Here is a 22,843-nt window from a genome sequence, read left to right on the forward strand (position 1 = left end):
TTTAACTAATATTTGACCTCTCCCATGTAGTACATATGTTTTTCTTTCTCTCTCTCTCTCTCTTTTTCCTCTCGTGCCAGCAGATCACGCTCATACGGTTTTTAATCGCGTAGAACAAACAAACAAAAAAAAAAAAAACTTCATGGAACAAACAAATCGAGCGGATGAAGAGACGCGATGGATGATTTGGAGGGAGGGGATGGATACGTTATCGTACAAATATCCGGTATAGAAAAAAGAAGAAAAGAGAAAGAAGAAAAAAAAGAAAAGTCACAAAGATAAAATCGAAGATTACTACGATCGAAATAATAACGGAGCGAAGGAATCACTTCTAAAGAGAAAGAAGAAAAAGAAGAAGAAGAAAAAGAAGAAGAAGAAGAAGAAAAAAAATGCAAAAGGGTGGTAAGAGAGCAATCAAGCGTGTTTCCCTTTCCTTGATTCTCGAGGTAGTCTGACCCGACCTTGACACTGACGAGATGAGAGAACGAGGAAGGTAGCTTGTTTGCCGGCGGGGGTTGGCCGTGTTGGAAGTTGCCCCTGGACGCTCCTAGGGGTTGCTAGAGGAGAACATAGAAAGAGAGATAGAGATAGAAAGAGAGAGAGAGAGAGAGAGAGAGAATGTGGGAGGAGAAGACACGATAGTAGATAGTGTCGGTGTGAAGGTGCCTTCGGAGGAAGCAGAGATGTGCCGCGTGTATTCCGTTGTGCGAGAGTGGGCCGATCAATACTGCAGAACTCCTCTGAAGCTGCCTTCTCATTCAGGAACGAGTCCCTCCCGTCCTCTTAAATCTCTGGACATAGATATAGCTAACGAACATCCGCGTGTCATCTTACGACAATTAAACGAACGAAGGAACGAATGAACGAACGAATTAACAAACGAACATAACGAAGCTCTTGATCATCGATCAGAGACAATAAAACTTAATAAAGAGGATTTGATTTAATTTAATATAAAAAAATATTTAATTCGATCCAATAAATGAGACTCTTTTTTATCGATAATCAACAATGAGCAGTAATAATTCGATTAATAGAGACAGTTTTAAATAATTAACGAAATTAGAAATAGTTTTATCATCGTCTATATAAAGTATTTATATTAAAGTGTAACGACTTGATGTATCGTAATGTAATAAATATATTTTCAGAATGATCAACATGAGAGAGAGAGAGAGAGAGAGAGAGAGAGAGAGATAGGATTTTTTTCTTTTTTTTTCATGTAAAACTTACTGGATAACAAGTATCCTTGTTAAGATTTAATTAGAAAGAACTGTAATTCTGTTCATAAACCGAACCGTCCATCCCGTCGTCGTCGTCGTCATTATCATCGCACTTTAGACGAATAAAACATAATCATGATATATAATTCGAAAGGTAAGGACGGATACGAAGTAGTAGCTAGATCATTAACCTAGATCATTAACATAGATCGTTAATATAATATATTCCTTCTAGCTGTATAACTTAGCTAGTTCAATTTAAACATCTATGTCGTCTAATGGACGAGGATCTGGATCAGTGATCAACGATTAAAGCTACGTAATGCTTAAAAGCGTACTACGATGGCAAAGTTGCTTATACTACTAACAGCAAGAGATGGCTCTTAAAATATTTATCTCCTGAGTGCTACTCTTCCATAAGTGTTCTAACACCGTCTACTTTTACAAGATAAAAAGCTTACTTTATTTTCTTTTTTTTCTTCTTCTTTTTCGAATCTAAACGTCGAAAGAAATCATAGAAAGAAAGAAATAAATAATATATTCTTTTTAATTCTTATAGAGGTTCTTACGAAGCTATATTTCGAGATAATATAATATTATATATTTCAGTCACGAAACTATAAAGATTCCTTCATTGATTTTATCATAGCAAAATCGTAGAAAATCTAAGTGCAAGCGAAACAGGTAGTCTACGTATACACACACATACGTAGGTACCTTACACATATATATGTACCATGAACGCTCGCCAAAGTTCAGAGTCAAGGTAAAGTCGCGTGCGATCGAGCTTGAAATTATTATCCCTGAGATAAGCGCAAAGGCCAACGTAACGTACTTTTTTCCTATTCTTTCCTTCTTATTCTTCTTATTCTCCTTATTCTCCTTCTTCTCCTCCTCCTCCTTTTTCTTTCTCGTCTTCATCAAATCGATTAAATTGATACGTCCATCGATAACGATGAAGCTTCTCAAGAATTTCGACGATTATAAAAAGATTGCTGAGTCGCAATAAATGACTCTACTATATTTTTTCGAGATATTCTTTAATTCCTACACGTACATTCTAACAAAAAAAAAGATAAAAAATAAATTTCTCCTTTTGCAGATGTATCCATTTATAAATACCATGTATACCTTCAGAATAATCATGTCTGCGTTATGCATTATTGTTTATTATTACTATAATCCATTATGAAGTTGATTATAAGGCAAAAGTTATGAAAATCTCTCTTTCTCCCTGTCTCTCTTTCCCTCTCTTTTTCTCTTTACTTCCTTATACAGCATTGACGTAAAGAACGCTCGCGAGAACGTGGGCGTAAACCGTGCAATTTTCACCTCGTTCCACGATGTTCCATTGATCGAATTACCTCTCCGGTTAGGCTACCGACACCTTAACGCCTACGTTGACGTCACAAGCCTTCTATTTTCCCGTCGCACGGCGGGATGAATGAATATCGAGGTTACTACTCGATATAGATCTTAATAAATTTCAACATAAGCCGCATACCCGGCAATTCGATCATTCAAGTAACGCAATAACTCAGAAATATCTACGATGAAACGTATAACGTAACTTTCTAACGAATTACAAACGATTTAATATTTATTTATTCAGAAGCTTGTTCACCGCGTTATCAATTATTTCCAACGTAATATACGCGAGAAAATGAAACCATTGTTTTCTCTTTCTAATTCTCTCTCTCTCTCTCTCTCGCCCTCGCTCGCTCTATCTACCCATCTATCATTTTGTGTATCTCTAGTTTGATACAGTAAAACTTTTAATAAATGTGTTAATAATAAAATAAAAAAAGTTATCAGTACATTATCTTATTTGTATTATGGTGAGGTGAATATTAACGTGACTGACAAAAAGAAAAAAGTAAAAAAGAAGAAAACAAAAATACACATCTACAAGAAAACATGTATATTTAAATTAGAGTAGAACTCGAATTTCTCTGTGTTTTAAAGCTCGAATAAACAATTGTGAAAAACAGAATGATATATGTAGATTTATTTCGTGAACGTATCCCTTACTCCTTCTCTTCTTGGGTAACGTATAAATATCTATGTTAAATTAATGTCTAATAAGAGTGACGAAGGAACAATGATAATACATATTTTAAGCGTGACGATCGAAAATAAATAAATAAGAACTCCGAATGGACGTTGTTTTAACGATGAATTTATACGGAATGGGAACTCAAGGTGTGGAAAGTTCGGAAGCACGCGTTAGACCGACAAATCATCTTAAAGGGGGATTAACGAGCACGCTACGAATTACGTTCTTTCTATTATAAAATCAAATTATAATACAACCAGGTTACGGGAATCATTTATGTTTTGTAAAATAAAAAAAAAAGCGATTAATCGGTTTAATCTTTCTTATTCGATTTTCGTTCAAATATAATCAAAATTTTATTTAAGAATGCAAACGATCAAGAGGAAGAATATTCGTTAAAAAATAAAAAAAAAAAAAAAAGAAAAGAAAAAAATAATTTCTCCCTTAACTTTTTGTAATTATTACTTCTAAAGCGAAATTTCCATAACGAACGAGCAAAGTCACAAAATTTTCTTAAACTTTTAAATAAATTCGTGTCGTCGTCGTTGCGTCGTCGTCATCTACTTTCTCCCTTCCTCCTTCTATATCCCCGTTCACTCATCTATTCCCCTCACCCCTACCATTATTTGTATACTGCGTAAAGGTATGACACAATGACGATAATAAGAAGATAAGTGAATAAGATATGTTTAGCATGACCGTTAGAAAAAATAAAAAAACAACCGATAGATCGATATGAGCGTTGAGACTCGAGGCTCCCTGCTTTTCTATTCTCGGTCAAGGTTAAAATAATATCAGACAAATAATTATCCTTAATCGCTATAATTTAACATAAGTAAGTAATCCGGTATGCTTCCGGTTTTATATAAACTCATTAACCACATGCATATATTAAAAGATGATATAAAAAATAATAATAAAAAAAAAAAAACATTTCTTTAAATAATAAGAAATGAAATCTGAAAGATTTCTCTTCCTCTTTCTCCGTGTTTCTCTCTTTCTCTTTATGTCTTTCTTCATTTCTTTCTGCACTAGAATAACAGAAAGAAATAGTAGAAAGAAGATCCGAGCTCGGTCACAATATTAGCTTCTCCGTTTTCCGGTTTATCGCGTCGCGTGGTATAAGGCGGATGTCTAAAGGGTCAGGGATAGGGCGGACGATATAGCGCGTAAAGAGGGTCGTAAAACCTGAAACGCATCCAGCTAGTAGGCAAGATCTCCCGGAGGGTACGTGTCCGTGTGTTTTCCTAGCCATTGGAATACTACTCTCCCTTCGAACAACACACTGCGGCAACTGCAGTAGCAATATTTCACGAGGTGCCTCAAGAAAGGGGCCTCGACTGACCTCAGTAGTTCACACAGGTGCGAGAACGAAGCGTACCGATGCCGAGGACTCTTTGCTCTTTACTCTTTACTCCGTTTCTTCTCGTAAATTTCGTCCATTCAAAATATGAGATAAGGGTATCTACCAGACTCCAATGTCTACAACTTACTTAGTTAGTTACTTATTTCCTTACTTACTTATTACTTCAAACGATACTTCTACATTAAAATAATAACAACACGTTTTTAATAGAACACGACAACACGAAATTAATAGAAATAAATAGAAACAAATAAATCGTTGTATCATTTTTGTCATAATATTCGACTAGAATTAAAATTTATATTTAATTAATAACACGGGCAATACTTGTCGCTTACGTGATTTGTAATTATTGTTTTCGTTTTTGAACAAACAACTTTACTATCTATCAAAGTAACGACATTGTCATCCTTCGAACGAAAGATTTATAACGTTAAAATTATACGATGATACTACTGGTGATATCATTTTTTTTTCCTTTTTTCTCTTTTTTTCTTTCTTTTTTTTTAATTAATCCATCGTCGAAAAGTAAACTTGCTACTATGTTTCATAACAAATGCACTACGAGCATCTTATTATAATGAAATATTCTTCTTGGTGTGTACCGCTTACGTTAATCCGCTGAGTCTACAGTTTTTCAATGACATTATGAGCTTCAACATTTTATATCATTTATCACTCACAATGTATAAACTATTTATCACTGACGTCAGAAGATTAATATAGCTAGTAGTAGAAAACCTTCGAGTTCCTAAAAATAAACGAGTTCAATCGTTCCCAAGAAAATAAAACTGGCTTTAACTATCGAGAGAGAGAGAGAGAGAGAGAGAGAGAGAGAGAAAGAGAGAACTTTGAACATGGTTTCGTTTCGACTACGGAAAGAAATATTGTATAATGCATATGTGTAAAGACGTGAACAAACGAGTGACATTTAAGGAAAAACCTTTTGTTTCGACTTCAAACATATGTCATAACGAAATGCAATGAAAGAAAGAAAAAAGAAAATAGAAAAGAACAATGCGATAAGCGAAAACAATTTTTTCGATAATAACAACAACAACAACAAATAAATATCTACGAATTTCTAAAGAATCGACAACTAATCGCATAATATTCGATAAGGTTTATCCTATCGTCCGATCGAATGGAACTGGTCGAAGCTTTTACGGAAATTAAACTCAGCGTATTAATGTGGCCAGCGCAAATCGGCCATTTTCACGGGTCACCTGCCATGCGAAGTTGTACAAGAATGCTATTTCATATACTACATATTCGCGTGTAAACCATGTATATGGTGCTATATATACGGTGCTTTTAGTAGCGTAAAGATAATACCTAATCGAAATAATTCGCATGATTGAAGTTTGCTCTATGCTACGAATAATATGCATATATACTTGATCATTGTTCTAACGTATAAAAATATCATCTAATATCGTTAACTATTACAAATGTAATGCGTCAGATTAAAGTAAAAGTTAAGATACTAAGTAAGTTACTTAGATTTGATGTTAAAGGGTAATTAAACGCTAAAAATAAACTACCAATATTACTAAGTCGTTATAAAACCAATCTGGACATACACGCATACATAGATATATACATATACGTTATCGAACTCTGGGGAACAACTGCTAAAAGCCATATCAATAAGATGGAAGCACTTCAATCTATAATCCTTCGTACAATGGTTAATGCCTTATGGTATGTCAGAAATGAGGATCTCAGAAAAGACCTCTATATCGATTCCCATTGAAAATAGGAAAATACAGATATGTATCGCCAACAAATACGAAATAAGAACAGAGAACCACATAAATGATCTATGTAACGATCGAACTATAGACAGTAGTATAGACAGTAGTATTCCAAGGTTTACTGTAAAAAAAAATATTCTAGCAACAAGCAATTAATTCCACTCTGATATCAACATTTGCTTGTACCACTGAACTAAACTGAACTAATGATGGTATCGACCACTTGGATAATATCTAAAGGCTACTATGTATCTTCTACTAGATAAAACAAATTAACGAATGATTTATTTTAAATAAATCGTAAAAAGACAGCTGAGAAAATAAGAAAAATAAAAAAAAATGAAAAGGAAAATAAAAAGTTGAAGGAAACTTTCGAACGAAGAGTAAACGTTTTCGAGGAACAGAGCAAGTCGAATAAATCGATACAAGAGTGTCTCTCTCTCTCTCTCTCTCTCTCTCTCTCTCTTCCTCTCTCTCTTTCTCACTCTACGTGTATATGAATACATATATGTTCCGTATGTCGTTAGACAGAAAAGTGTCTGCGCTTAGTCACGAACATGATTCTGTACCTGGCACAAGAATAACATCATGGTACGAAAACCGTCGACACAATGACTACCTAGCGTCCTTTGTTCCATCCCCTCGATTACAAATTGATTAAACGATGTGTATCGACGTTAGAGTCCCTCCCAATAAAACGACCTTGAAACTTCGTCGTTTCTGAGCTAACTCGCGGTGCCATTATGGAAAGTCACTCTGACGAACAATCGAGAATATTAGGAAATTTGTTATTAAATTATTATAGTCTAATATTTAAATAAAAGCACGCGTAATAAATATTTTATATTTCATTCAATCATATATATGTATATATATATAAAAATATATATATATATATATGATTTTTTTCATTCGAAAGAAAGGACTAAGAACATGAAATCGAAATAAAAGGTATTTCTTTTTTTTCAATATTTGCAGATACAAAGAAGCGCATCGACGCGATTGGAAAGTTTCCCTTTTATTTGAAAAGAGATGTTTCTAGTGTTCAGCTCGATACGCATAAAGGCATAAATGATAAGAATGGAAAGGATTGGAATGTAATATAAGAGAATCATAAACCATAAAGACAATGGAGCTTTTCGTTAAAACGACAATAATAAGTTTCAAATAGGAGTTGGTAATATTCGTACACCTAATCGAAATTGTTAACTATTCCAATAACAAATGTATATTATTCGATCCTTTCGAACAATAACGAAATATTAATTTTTATCTATCATTGAGAACGATGCTTTTGAAATATCTTGAAGAGAAAAAAGAGAGAATATTTTTTCATAAGATACTATATTAATAGCTAATAAAATAGAACTAATAAAATGTAGGATGAATAAATAGTAATAAAAAATCGATGATCGATCAAGAGTAATCTTTCTGATATCTTTCAAATAAATGTCAAGAACGTATTTGATATTATCAATAACGTAAAGATATTAAATTCTAACGTCAAGTTTTCATGACACAGTCTCATACACATATCTTGACACACAAAAACATACACATATTTTCAACGAAATACGAATATCTAACGACGACTTCTCTCAACGCCTACATGGGAAGAAGTAATTTTCAACGAAGTGCTACCTCGGTTAAACGTCGAAATTCATTTGCTCGACATATAATTCGCTCGAGACACTTCACGGATTCCGACTCGTTTGTTAGACGAACAAAAGGGAGAAAGAAAGAAATAGGAATGGGGAAAGCAAGAAAGAAAGAAAAGAAAGAATAAGCCTTGAAAGCTAGAAAATAGAGGTTAATTTCTTTTTCTTTTTTTTTCTTTTTCTCTTTTTACAGTCGATTACTCTCTTTCTAATTCTATTTCAAAAATACTTTTTCTTTTCTTTCTTTAACCTTTCATCAACATACCTATCCTGCTATCCTTTTCTTTCTGTCTCTAAATTCGCAGTAACAAATGAACATGCTGACGAGCAATTACGTACATAAGTATGTACATATGTATGTATCTATGTATTTATGTATCTATATATGTATGTGTATACATATATACATATATAGATAGATAGATAGAGAGGGAGAGAGAGAGAGAGAAAGAGAAAGAGAGAAAGCTTAACACCGCATTGCGTGGCAATGTTCGTCGCAATGTTGAATATTCACGATATCGTGCAATGTAAAGCAAACACGTGTAAATTCGTGCGAGTTTGTGTGAGACTTTTCGACCACTACGAAAGCAATCGCCGTGACATACGAAATCTTATCGACGTATTCCCATGTATCTTCGACGTAAATCAACCAGAACGAAAATAAATTTCTTTCCCTTACTATACATTATTGTTTCTCCGATTCTGAGTAAAAAAGAAAAAAAGAATATCGCGAATTAATGAAATCTACAAAGGTTTAGGCGTGATAGTTTACCGATTTAAATAAAATGTAATATTAATGTAAAAAAAGAAAGAAGTAGGGTTAATTAGAAAGGTAGAGTTAATTATAATAAAATAAAGATGAACGGATTAAATATAAATGTGAATAAACAAAATTGTTAATACGTGTTAATATGCGAAATTAATTTTTGCGAAACAATATATATATATATACATATATATAATACCATAACTTCCGCATAATATAATTTTTATCTATTTAATCCGACGATCTAAAAAAAGAAGCTAAATATATACGATATAATTTCAATTCATGTAAAACGAAAATAATACTCGAACTAGTCGATTTTCTTATAAAACTAAGTAAGTCAAATCGAAAATTATTCGCGTGCAGTTAGTATTTAATATACTTTTTTTTTAGGATTATACTATATCTAACGTTAATTACATTGTACCTTAGTCGTGATAAAAAAAGAATATAAGACACGACTCACCGTCACGATATTTTTCGTTACAAACGAGCGCACGAACTTACAATACTCTCTATAATACATACATACATACATATATATATATATATATATATATATATATATATATAAATTTTTAAAAGCAAAGAAAGTGGGATAGAGACAGAGAGAGAGAGAGAGAGAGAGAGAGAGAAAGAGAGAAATTGTCTTTCTCGAACAGCAGCAGTATTCCCAATGGTACTCTAAACGGAATCGAAGGATCGAATCCAATTTCCCTTTCCCTCTTCCGCCCCTTTCGCGTGACGTTCTTGCATAGATACGTGTATTCAACGTCGATTGTACGACTCAGCACGACGAGAAAGATCCGACTCGGCCGAGTAACGTATTTTTATTTCTTACTATATATGTATGTATGTATATATATATATATGTACGTATGTACGTATGTATGTATGCAGATAGATCGTGTAAAATTCTAGACTCACGAACTACCCCTTAGACTTTTACCTTTTTTTATTTTTTCTTCCTTTTTTTATTTTTTTCCTTTTTTTTTTTTTTTTTTTCTTTTTTTCTTATTCTTTTTTTTCCATTAACACCGACCAAACAATCTACTCGAACTAAAAAGAAAAATATAAGTCGGTCACGCAGAGACAGACATACTCCATTGGCATCATATTTTTATATATTTATTAAATCGATAATAAAGAATATAATACGTTGACTATGTATAAATGATAAATAATAAATAAACCTTAAATGCATGCGGTTTTATGGAATTACAAAGAGAAGAAAAAAAAAAAGGAAAAAGATTGTATTAATATTTAATATAGTTTTAGATAATATATGTAATAACATATACGAAAGTATTTTTTATGAAACAGTCTATAACATTTCTATATATAATAATTGATCTCGTTAAAAATTTCAAAGAGAGAATACACCGAATCATGCATTAAGGAATTAATACTATTAAACTAATTGTACGATATAGAAATAGCCAAGTGTAAGTACGAATGCTAAAGCGATAGAGCTAATCTAGGATATTCCGTTGACTAATCGCTGCTTATGTTTGTTTAGTCTACACAATGGAAACGTATATCAGCCCGATGATATTCTCTTGAGACAGAAAGAAAGAGAGAGAAAGAGAGAAAGAAAAAGAAAAAAAAATACTCGGAACATTAATAATTAAAAAAATAAAATTAAACGAATTATTATTTTCTATCGTCGATATAATTAAAAAGAATTTTCTTCTAACGTATAATACGACGTCCCTAAAATTAAAACCTTTAACAACGATGTCTACGATGATATTTTCGTTTAGTATAATAACGAAGTTAAAAGTATTAACTCGCATGGACATATGTATGTACAAAGGGACAAGGTAATAGAAAAAGTTACTCGAACTTTATGCGTATTTGTTTGTCCACGACATACTACGTATCTACAACACATGTATTCGTCTAAGAATATTAAGTTCGCATGAATCATATCGCGTTTTTACCTGCACGTAAGCTTAACGTACGTTGATAAAACATTATTAAATAAATAATATGTATGTACGTGTATATACCCTATGTTAAAACCGTATGTTCGTGTAAAATCGTTAGCTCAACATTTAACGTTGCTCAACAATTTAATAGTATTCGAATTTATTATAAATTTTCAATTACTATACACAATTTCATATTGAATAAATATCTCTAAGTTAAAGTCAAATCCTTGTGGCAAATAGTTTTCATTTGATTCGTTTGCTTTTTCACAAATGTTTTATAGATATATTTCGTTGACTTTAAACACTCTTTCAGTAATCGCGAATATTTCCCCGATTCGTAGAATTACGTTTTGTTTCGACTAAAAAGAAAATATAATCTCATACATAAGCTCGCAATATTATCGATTTTTTTTTTTTTATTTTTCTTTTCCCTTCCAACGCATTAATTATATAACCACCACTCGACTGCATATATTCGCGTAAGTAATTTTTTTCTCATGTATGCGATTTCTCTTTTCTTTCTCCATTTTATACTCTTCGAATTTACATTCAATATGGATAGATACAAGTGTCATTCACAGAATTCACGTTAAACTTACGGATTTTAAGCGTAAACGTAATAGCACGTTTTTTTCCTTAACTACGTTCGAATAAATTTCAACTTGAAATGAATATTTTCTTTGAAATAATAAAATAGAGATCCTTTGATAAAGGATATTTCATTGGGGAGATTTTCGATTCAATTAAATATTTCAATTGAAAAAAGAATGGAAAGGGATTAAAATATACGGCGTAATAAAACGACCGCCTAAGTTTCTACATATTTGAACTTACGTATAGTAGTATAGTTATTAGTTATTAACATGGAGAAGCCGGGCCCTCGCCTTTTTTCCACGAAGGAGAAGGTTCACGCACTACGTCACAAAGATCGATTCTAAAAGCCATGAGGTCGTGAACTAAAAAGTGTTACGAGAAAGAGAAAGAGAAAGACCGAGAGATCATTCCGACATTTTTTTTTTCTATTTTTCAAACCAAAAGAAATTGAACTGTATAAAAAAAGAAAGAAAAGGAAAGAAAAATTTTTTCTGAATTCAAAAACCGAAGAAAATCGAAAATTTCTGGAACGTATTTCTTACACATTATCGATGTATCTTGAAATTATTCAATTATGAAAAATTATTCGATTCGATAAATAAGTAAGAAGAACATATTTTAATCGGACTCGTTAAAATAATGTAAAGTCCTTTGTCCTCTTAATCAATCTAAGCAAATCTCTACAAATAAATTGAAACATGTAATCCGAGCAATTTGAGATTATTTAAAATTGCAAAACAAACAGAGAAACAACTTTCGATATGATTGAATCGAATGTAAGACAAGACCGATTCGAAAGTAAAAATTTTCTAATGTTACGTTTTAAGAGAATTTCACAGTTTTAACTTTCCTCCGTGTGTAATCGTAAGTTAAAGCACAAATATTGTTAGAGCCATTAGAAGGGGAACTCGAGCGTCTACAAGGATAAAAAGCGTTAGACAAACAAAAAATACATATATCTTGAAGTTCGACTTTAAAGCTTTCCTATGTTGTCTGTTTTCTTTCTTTCTTTCTCTCTTTTTCCATTTCTCTTTCTCTTTCTCTCCTTCTCTCTTTTTATATTTTTCTCTCGTCTATATTTTCTATATTGTATGATTGTTATTTCTCCCTTTTTGTTCTTTTTTACTTAACTATTATTTATTATTATTCATTTATAATTAACGCACGTTATTTGCTTCTCATGTGCGACACCATTATAAATATATCTAATTAAATGAAATAGATATCATGTATATATATAATATACATCTTTTATCGTCTACATTTTCCGCATCGAATTATTATTATTAATTATTATTTATTTTTACTTACATAATTTCTTTGTCTTTTATTCTCAACACATCATCATGAATATAATTAAATAAAATAGAATGATTAAGAAAATAAAATAAAATCTCTGTCTCTCTTTTTATCTGTTTTTTATCTATATTGTTTATGTCGCAGTATTATTATTTATTTTTAATTTCTTGTCTTTGCTCGTTATTTTCTATTTGTCCAACACTACCATGAATATAATTAAATAGAATAGATCTCTTTCCTTCTCTCTCTCGTTCATGCTTTATTTCTAGAAGCAAACACGATATTATTGACGTTTGGATTTTTCAAATTCGATCGTAAAGCTTCGAGCACAAAATTGGCGGCTGTCCATCGATGAAAACGAATCCGAGATTTGAATTTTTGCATCTCTAAAAAAGAGGATCCTGTCAATACGAGTACTTACTCGATAATGGAAGAAGCGATCGGACAAAAGGATCCGGTAAACGTCCCTGCATTCGGCAGGTAAATCCAACCAATCGGTTCGACTAGTAAACGCGTATAAAAAGCTCTTGGAAGGTTTGACAAAAGCTGTGTCGTCGTGGAAAATGTATTCCATCGTAAAAGTGAGCGTGCGCGCGCACATTTTCCCGGATTACTCCTACCGAGAATCTCGTGTCTGTGCGTTCGATCCCGTTTTTAACTTTCGAGAAAGAATTGAGATACAAAATAACGATCTTTCATTTAAAAAAAATATATATATGCATACATATACATGTGTATTTATTTATTTAAAAATCAAATATATATATATGTATATTCCTTTACTTATTTTTTAAGCTTCTAAGAAAATATTAAACGACATTTCAAATAAACGTTTGTATAAAAATGATTGAAATAAATAATTTTGACTGGTTGGTAAATTCATTGCGTTAAATGCATACATGTACATATATAATAAATTCGTAATTGAAGAAAAATATTTTTTCTACATCATCAGACTACCGATTAATGCTAGAACTAATAATAATTATTTCGACATATTAAGATATATCTCTCATATTTATATCGATAAAAGAATTAGAATTAAAAAAAAAGAATAGAATGAAATGAGAAGAGAAAAGAGATGTTTCTAAAATTAATCATACGTATATATCTAATATTTAATATCTACTAAAAGAAAAATCGTAATGCCATTGAAAAAACTGTTGGACGAAATTTAATGTAGACGTTTCTATGAAAACGATTGATGGAGTTAATAATTTGTATCGGTCGATAAATCTAATATTAAAAGCATACATTATGTAATAAATGTATAATCGAAGAGAACAATTTTTTCTATAACATTAGGCTGATGATTACATGCATATACATATATAGGAATGTATCTAACTATAGACTGTATACATAATAGATATAATCTAACGTAAAGAACGAAGACAAAAGAAAAGAAAAATGATGAAAGATCGTATTATCGTCTTTGAAGATAAAAATGATAGACAAGATCTTTAATTTTCTCGTCGATGAATTTAAATTTTTATGATAAAAAATTATAAAAAAGAGGAGGAAAAGAAATAAAAAAAGAAGAAAAAGAAAAAGAAATGTTCTCAATAACAAATGGCTATGTCTATTAATATGCAATATAATCTAACGTAAAGAATGAAGATGAAAAAAAAAGGGGAACCATGAAAGATCGTATGAAGATTACATAACGTATGAAATCTTTAATTATCTCTATGTCGATGAATTTAGATTTTTACAATAAAGAATTATATGTGTGTGTGTGTGTATATATATAAAGAAAAAAATAAAAGAAAGAAAAAATAGAAGAAAGGAAAAAAGAAAAAACGTTGTCAATAATAAATGGGTAGGTCTTATATCGCATGATCGTTAAAAGTAGAATCGATCGGCATAGAAGAACGATATCGTGACGAATCCATCTAACTTTCTTTCTTTTCGAAAGGAAAAAGACTAAGTAAAGCGACCTAAGGAAATCGTCCGAAGAAAAAACATCGATTCTCTAACTTCGATATACCTACCACCTATCTTATTACAGAGTTCACGAGCGTAAAAAAATTCTGTGTTACCACGCGGAAACCTTTCGGTAATTTGGCAAGAGAACATATAATCTACAGGTTTTCAAGCTAACCGTCAGATTTGTTGGCACGGAATAACGAAGTTTGCACGCACTCAACGTAACCCGCGGACGTCGTTTAAATTTTTTATAAACTTGAAACATTGTTATCATAAAACAATTTATTTGTCAATCAAAAAAAAAAAGGACATTGAATTAAATCCGTTTATTTCTAATTTGTTATTTCTAATTTATTTTTACGTACCTAATCCTATTATTATGGGTTGTATTCAAACGAATATAATTAATCAATAAATATTAATAATATTATTATTAAATAACACATAATAATTATTATTAACATATTACTAATGAGAAACTTGTCTTCTTTCTCTCTTTAATTAGCAACTTGTTAATTCTCAATGTAAGAAGTTATGGTTGACTAAACAATACCGACGTACGAAGGAAATGACGCAACTCGAACATTTTTTTTCTTACTTATCCTTATTATATCGGACTCCTGTTTTAATGAGACTTTCAACAGTGGTAAAAAGAATTTTGAGTTTCAAAAAAATAGAATATACGGATCTACTACAGCTGGGAATAAAAAAAAAAAACAAGGAAAAAGAAAAGAAAGGAAAAAAGACGGATAATGTTCTTTGTATGAAGAAAAATATCAGAGATATTCCATTTTTATGTTACGTTAATCATGGAATTATTTTTCTAATCAGAAGAAATCTCCAAATCTTTCTCTTTTTCGATGCTTCGAGCTAAGCAAAAATATTAGAACGTTTGATAAAAAATCGTAATCACTTTTGCAAGTGATACGTGTAATTCATGAAACGTACAAATGAAACGAAAGGAACGCCATTGAAAATCAAAAGAAAATAAATAATCGACGATGGAAACGAAAAGGACGAACTCTGTGAAACGGAACGACGATCGCGCGCCATTGCTGTTTAGACTTTCAAGTGCTTCCACGATCTCCGATCATAATTCGTGTTCTTTCCAATATCTCGAGGAACGAGTCGGCGTAATAAGACCTTGACAAAATAATCCGATTGAAGTAACCGATGATATTTCTTCACACTTTGTTCTTCGTTAGATATCTCTCTCCTTTTTTTTTCTATGATAACAAAGACGAACTAGATGTGAGATAAAATTAACGTAAAACTAACAAATAGAGAAATAATACGAGAACGTAATTATTCGCTGAAACACAAAGTTACCTCTGTAATTAGACATTATCCTTTAACCACGAAAAATTAACGACGGATAGTAACTCCTCCGATGGGATACCGAAAGAAAGAGAAAAAAAAAGAAAATTAGAAACAAACGAACTAATGAACGTACTAATGAACGAACGAACGAATAAATAAATAAATAAATAAATAAACGAACAAATGAGAAAAAAAAGCCTGAGAAATATATAATACAAAAAGATGTAAAGTTCATTTCCTTTTTCTTTCCTTCCTTTCTGTCTTTTATCTTTTCTTTCCCTTTCCCTTTTCCTTCTTTTGCTTCCTTTTTCACATTGATTCGAAACTCACGTCTCTCATCTCGTTGGTAGAACGTCGTCGTGCTCACGTGTCGACCTGGGTATCGTCGCGTCGTTGAAGCTTGCGAGCCGATCGCGATGGCGTCGAGAAGAATAAGGAAATATTCGTAAGGGTCGTAGAAAGGAAGAAAGAAAATATCGAGGAGGCTGACAAGGAAGATAACAGTTAAAGGGATCTAAGAAATAACGTTTGAACGTTACCGACGGCAGCAGCAATGACGAACGTTCGTGATCGCGTAAACGAGTGACAAGCATCGCCCCAGTTCGGCACGAAGCTCGCGACTGCTCGCGACTGCCGTTGCTCGGGATGCCGAGGTCTCAGCCGGGGGTTGCATCCTCGAGTTCACCGGTTCAATCGGCGACTATATATCTCTATTTCTTCGACCCCCAACAAACGACGCGCCATCTGTCGAGACTTTGATAGAAACTTTTTATACACCACCCCTACTGTGTGTCCCCAAGCACACAGGGCGCAAACTCATCCCCAAGAATGCTTTTTATCTACCTATCACGTAACGCGAACGTTCATTTGTTCCTGAAATATCTTTCTAGTTTTCAATTAGATCCCTATACTGAGGATCCAACGTAAATCTTTCTTCTATCGATTAAATAGAAATCAAATGTTAACATGATTGTTAATTGCAATCGTTTCCGTTTCCAACTGTTTTTCTTTCTTCGATCGTATTAATCAATTTTTTATTTTTTTTTATATTACGAAACACCAAGACGTATTCTATGAATCTAAAATTGTGAAAGATCATCACGTGGAATTAATAAAGTCTGTTGAAAATTGAAAGACAAAAGGATCAACGTAGATACAATTACGCTAGGCTCATTGGACACATCTGTGTTTTCCTAAATAGAAGAAGATTTTTAGTCCGAACTTGTAAATACTACTTTATCTCGTTCTTGTCAATAATTTCTAAGATATAGTTATTCTCTCTGTCATTGTACAAAATCATCGTTAATTATAAATAAACATATTTATATAACTAACAAGATTTGAAAACCCTTTGCTGTTTCATCGCTCATAAAAAAGAAGAAAGAAAAAAGAGAAAAAGAAAGAGAAAAAAAAAATGAACCGTCTATACCAATCCACTCGTTTTTCTTTTCACCTCTTTCGTATACTCATTATCACGCATCGGTTTTTTCGATTTCAGAGTCCTATACGAACTCGATACGCATGAATGACAATTCGACGATTTTCTGTGCTCAAATACACCAGTATATATATATACATATAAAAAACTAGAGAATATCCGTAGAAAGAAAAGAAGCTATTTTTGGCATGCGTTTCCTCCACCTACTCGTTTCTTCCTTTCTACTCTTCATTTCGTCTTTTTGAATTCGACTGAATGTTTGCCTTCAAAATGAGATCTTTCTTGGCAATCGTAGGCGTTTCAATTAATGTATTCGTTATATAAGCAAAGATGCTATATGGAATTGAAATATAAATTTGATTAATGTTCATTGTATATGTATATACGTGTATATATGGCTCTCTCTCTCTCTCTCTCTTTTTCTTTTTGACGAAGAACATAAATTTGAAACATTAGCATTGTATCCCTATATATAGAGACTAACATTAGTGCGATAAATTGTCAGTCCATAGTGGAAAGATTTAAACGTAGTCAGACATGCAATTTAACTTCACAAAATACTTTCAAATGTCAAATTATAGTTTTTTCCTCGTACTTTTTAATTTAAATCATGTGTGTGTATGTGTGTGTTTGTGTAGAAGTTATCAAGAAATATAACGGAACGATTGTGCAATGTCTAAATTCACTTGAAAAATCGATCAAAGTTCTAAGCTCAAGAAATATACCTATACGTCCTACAGTAATTCCTACAGTTTGCAAATTTCTATCTCTGACGTCGTCGGTATGACCTTGAGCCAGTTTCCTAAACTCGTGGCAACGTCCAATATAAACTTCCGTTGTTAGACAATGCTTTCTCGTCGTCGTCATCGTCATCGTCATGATCGTCACGATCGTCGTCATCTTCGTCACGATAAAAGCTTTGCTTTCGTTATCATATTGATCAAGAAAAGACGACGAGATCGACAGAGAGAGAAAGAGAGAAAACGAAAGAGAGATAAAGATAAAGATAAGACAAATCGTCCAGGAACATTGTCGTCTACCTTCGGTTTTATTCTTAGCACGACCTAAAGACGAAGCTAAAGTCGTACCTACCTGCCTTTCGGGGTGAAACTTAGGGTACTTGCACTTTCTTCCATTTTAACCTTGGCTCAACAGGTTCGCGTGCCGGATGTACTTGCATTCCGGAAGTCCACTCATCGACTCGATGGAACGACGTTATCGCTGCTAACTAACGCATCGTCGTTCATCCAAGAGGGAAACTTTCGAGGATTTGGATATTTAAATGATACGGGATAAATCCATACAGGATGATTCTTATAATCGGGATACGTTGTATCTATTGTGAACAGAATAAAAAACAGGATTTATGTTGCGATTAATTAAAAGGAGAGGAAATGATGTTGTTAGGATGATAAAGGATTCAATAATAATCGAGATTATCGTGACAGTAAAACTTACGTTGAAATTATTTCAGGAAGATGCATCGTCTGGGCGAAAATATACGTAAACATCTATAATAACGATAATAAATAATTATGGATACGATCGTGTTACGTGGATACGTGATTTGTGCCGGTAGGATCTTCTAAAAAAAAAAAAAGAAAAAAAAAAGAAAAAAAAGTCGGAAAAAGTTTAGGCCATCTATTTTCGTTTTCGTTATCGATTCACATTATACATCCATTTTGCACGACGCGACTTCAATCAATTAACGGATAGGTGTATACACGTATAATATTATAATTAATAACTAGCTAATATCCAACGAAGGGAGAGAGTTCGACGAAGATAAGTACAAAATTGCCTAAACCTAGTTTAAAAAAAAAAAAGAAAGAAAGAAAAAACAAGAGAAAACAAACAAAAAAATAAACAAAAAGAAAAGAAGAAAAAAAACAACATGAAAAGAAAAAAGGAAAAAAGAAAAACACCCACGTAATTAGATCAAAAACGAAGCTCGATCGATTATTGTTATTATTGTGCGAAAAATCGCCCCACGATAGTCTCCTCTTTTCTCTTTTTCTTCTTCTTCTTTTTTTCTTCCCTCGCTGTTATTCGGTGCTTCCTTCTTACATGTGTACGTATATATTGCATGTCAAAAATATATCGATATTCTGCCGATTGAAATAAAATCGAACGATAATAATTCATTCCTTGCCGATTTGTGTTAGTCCGTTCGTTCATTCATTCATTCATTCATTCATTTATTTATTTGTTTATTTATTTAATTAATTAATTAATTAATTTATTCGTGATATGAGAATGAAAGTAAAAAATGTATTGATTTCGCATCGAAACTGGACCCGATCGTCGATGATCTATCCTATTTCTCGAGGCCAGAATAAGCGACTCCAATATCACAGAATTCGTTTGACCATTTTTATCTGTATATTTCTTTTTTCTATTACTTTTGTTTTCTTTTTTCTTTTTTTTTCCTTCTTCTTTTTCTCTTTTCCTTTTCCTTTTTTTTTTTTTTTCTTCGAATAACTCAATCGAACGAGACTAAATCTCTATGTATACGTTTTGGTCTTCTCTTCGAAAGGTTCTCTCAATTATTAAACCGACGTATTTCTGTCGTTTCGTTTGAAAGAAAATAATTAATTGACAAGATATTTGCCCGTTAGTTTTCTTTCAAATGGGTGATCTAAATTTGGTCCACTTGGCCGATTCAATCCTTTACGAATAACACTCGATTCACGGAACTCTAAGAGATTTTTATATACAACGATCACAATAATACTCTTTCTTTCCAATGCGGACCCTTCTCTTCTTCTTCTTCTTCTTCTTCTCTATTTTCGGCAAATTGTTTCTCCTTATAATCTCAATATAACCGCTAGGTAAATATAAATGTGTATGTGTGTGTGTGTGTGTGTGTGAAAGAATGAATGTGTGTGCGTACGTGTGTGTAGCGTATATAACGCAAACGTTTGTAAATATACGTATCGCGTTCGATATTACATTGTAATATTATACCAATCCTTCATCTACATTTCTTTCAAGACTAAACAATCTCTATACGATAGATAAAAACCTATCCATGCTAAACGATTTCTCTTTTTGTTTTATTTTGCTAACACTTAATTAATTAGTCCGTCGTTACGTTGCAATGGAAGAAGAATAAAAATGACGTATCTTATAAATTAAATGCATCGCGATCGTTCGATCAAACGATTTACGAATCGATGTACGAAGTAACAGCTCTGTCATGGTTCTAAAAAAAAAAGAACAGAGAAAAAAGAACAAAGGGAAAAGAAAAACAAAAAGTAAACAAGTAAATAGAGAAACGTACCGAATGGCAGAGCGCGATGAGATTCAATATCGGATATTCGATGCAAACGAAACTTCTTTCCTTCGAAAGAATATAATCGAGTATCGAGAGTGTCGCAGGATTGATTCGAGAAATAGAAAAAAAAAGAAAAGAAAAAATAGAAATAAAAAAAAAGTGAAAAGGAATGTTTTCTCTATCTTAGTTATTTCTTTTTTTCCCCTATCCTTCGTGATCGCATTCGAATCGCGATAGACGATCGTGCCGCACCGAAAGTTTCGAGGATAGACCGAGGATAAGATCCTCGTGTAGCCAACACTACCGTTTGTGATTGTGACTGGTTTTACTTTTCGGACTGTCCGTGGCAGAATCATTGACGTCCCTTTTAGGTCGTAGAATGAAATTAAGATTGTGTGCGGTGTTTACGGCATAATAAACGTTAGCCGAATGTGGTAGAACCATTTCTCGATCGGGTAAAACTTGAGCGAGAGTATATTGATCGGGACTACCCTCGATCCCTAATTTGAGCATAGCGTTACGTATTACTTGGGGAGTCCTCTCGTTGTTGGATAACATGATCGATTTGTAAAGCACCACACCGTCCGTTTCTACGTTCTCGCTTTCCATGGTAACCTTAATAATGTAAAAGTCTGGTGAATTCTTGTGCGAATGACTCGGACTGGAGACCAAGTTCGGAGTACTTCCATTCGCTGTAAAAGAAGCCCCGCTGGGTGGGGCCAAACGATTGGCAGCGATCGCTCCCCCGCCACCTCCGCCCGAGCTCAAGGACACGTCCAAGGAGGGTAGAGAAGAACTCGAAGAGGAGCTTGACATTTGCGAAGGCGATGTACGACGGTCCAACGAATTGTGCGGCGAACTAGGTAGAGAATCGAGATCGCAGTAGAATTGCGAACTGCTAGAGCTCGACGTAGAGGCTATCGAGTCGTTCTTCCGATGACCCTGATGACTCTGTAACGCAAATTTCGGCTGAGTCTTCTTTCGACTAAAGTACGACATTCGGGAACGAATGAGGATCAACGAAATCGTGCTTAATGGCCTGACCTGCTTCTTCTTGCCCCGACTATTTAAGGTGTTACCGGGTGGTGGAGGTTCGATTTGACAGCTCAATTTATACGCCTCTCGATCATCCAACACCACCACGGAATGGAACCAACGATCGAACAATGGATCCGTACTAAAGTTGTATGCATTCGCAGCACCTTGAAGCAGTCTTATTCTGGCGAGTACCTCAAACTCCTTCCGTCTCTTATCGAAATTGATCAGACCGTCCGCTATCGTATCGGGGATGGCGGTGTCGATCATCGTGAGATCCGTCAGGAACGTGCCCAAGTACGGTATCGTGCCGTAACTGATATTCTGAAATTCGAAATATTTCCCGATGAGAAAAATCATTCGTCGGATAATGTATTCCGTCGCGTGAAACTATACAGAAAAAAAAAAAGAAAGAAAAGAATAAAGAACTTACTCCAGCGTGAGTATTTTGCTTCTGAAATAATTTCTGAAGATGTCTGTCGCTTCTACCGGCGGTGTCAGCGAATTTAGCTGTCCCTTCCTTGATCAACAATTCTCGCTGCGTCCAAGCGTTGTTCTCCTCGGAGAAAATTCTTTCGAGTTCTCGAAACAATTCGTGCTTTTCTCTTGGCATAGACTGCCAACATTTTTCCAGCCTGTAAACCGGATTACTTTGTAAACCGGAAACTATAGCCTTCAAGCTACTGAAATTCTTGAGAACTCTTAATTCCTGCGCGATGTCGATCCAGGCCTCGAGAATTCTCGCACGGTCTTGCGACTTCATTGTCGGTTCTGTCAAAATAGTCGATATTACGCGTAAGGATACTGCGTTGAACTGATTGACCGTTGCCAAGACCGTAGCTGCCTCGTGATTCCTCGAACGATCTCTTCTAGACCAAACTGCGCCTAAACATTGATGCGCCACGAGTTTCTTGAATACTTCGGCATCCATGCGAGTCAATTGCTCGGCGAAATGTCGTTGAGGAACTTCGGGGAACGTATAGCTGGTCCATTGATCACCGTTCGAATCCGAACTACCATGAACTCGGCTATTGTCGTACACCACGCAGTCTGAAAGTCGACATATTTTCAATCAATATATCTCTTCGCTTAATCTCCTCTCTCTCTTTCTTTTTTTCCTTTTTTTTTTTTTAAATCGCTCATGCAAAAATCATGACTCGAGAGAAAATAAAGATGAACGAGCAACCCCGA

The 22,843-nt window shown here is 33.5% G+C and overlaps 2 protein-coding genes across 18 annotated transcripts in view; both read right to left on the reverse strand.

Moving 5' to 3' along the window:
• Nucleotides 1-18,927, reverse strand: part of LOC127067001 (whirlin) — a 73,345-nt gene extending 54,418 nt beyond the window's left edge. For 3 of the 13 annotated variants that reach the window (XM_051001422.1, XM_051001421.1, XM_051001419.1), the window contains exon 1: nucleotides 16,233-16,974. The gene's annotated coding sequence lies outside the window, so the exon portion shown is untranslated. Of the gene's footprint in view, nucleotides 1-16,232; nucleotides 16,977-18,432; nucleotides 18,677-18,798 lie in introns of those variants that run through there. The other 10 variants (XM_051001412.1, XM_051001415.1, XM_051001420.1 and 7 more) reach the window with 8 other exon arrangements.
• Nucleotides 18,928-18,966: 39 nt separating this feature from the next.
• The window catches only part of LOC127067002 (ral guanine nucleotide dissociation stimulator), a 31,050-nt gene continuing 27,173 nt past the window's right edge, over nucleotides 18,967-22,843 (reverse strand). For all 5 annotated transcript variants that reach the window (XM_051001430.1, XM_051001428.1, XM_051001426.1 and 2 more), the window contains 3 exons: nucleotides 22,086-22,702; nucleotides 21,662-21,976; nucleotides 18,967-21,568 (listed from right to left, as the gene is read on the reverse strand). In XM_051001430.1, the coding sequence (XP_050857387.1) occupies nucleotides 20,918-21,568; nucleotides 21,662-21,976; nucleotides 22,086-22,702 (1,583 nt within the window). In that variant the 3' untranslated portion in view covers nucleotides 18,967-20,917. The remainder of the gene's footprint in view (nucleotides 21,569-21,661; nucleotides 21,977-22,085; nucleotides 22,703-22,843) is intronic.

Source organism: Vespula vulgaris, chromosome 10, assembly GCF_905475345.1.
Source record: "Vespula vulgaris chromosome 10, iyVesVulg1.1, whole genome shotgun sequence".
Taxonomy (NCBI): domain Eukaryota; kingdom Metazoa; phylum Arthropoda; class Insecta; order Hymenoptera; family Vespidae; genus Vespula; species Vespula vulgaris.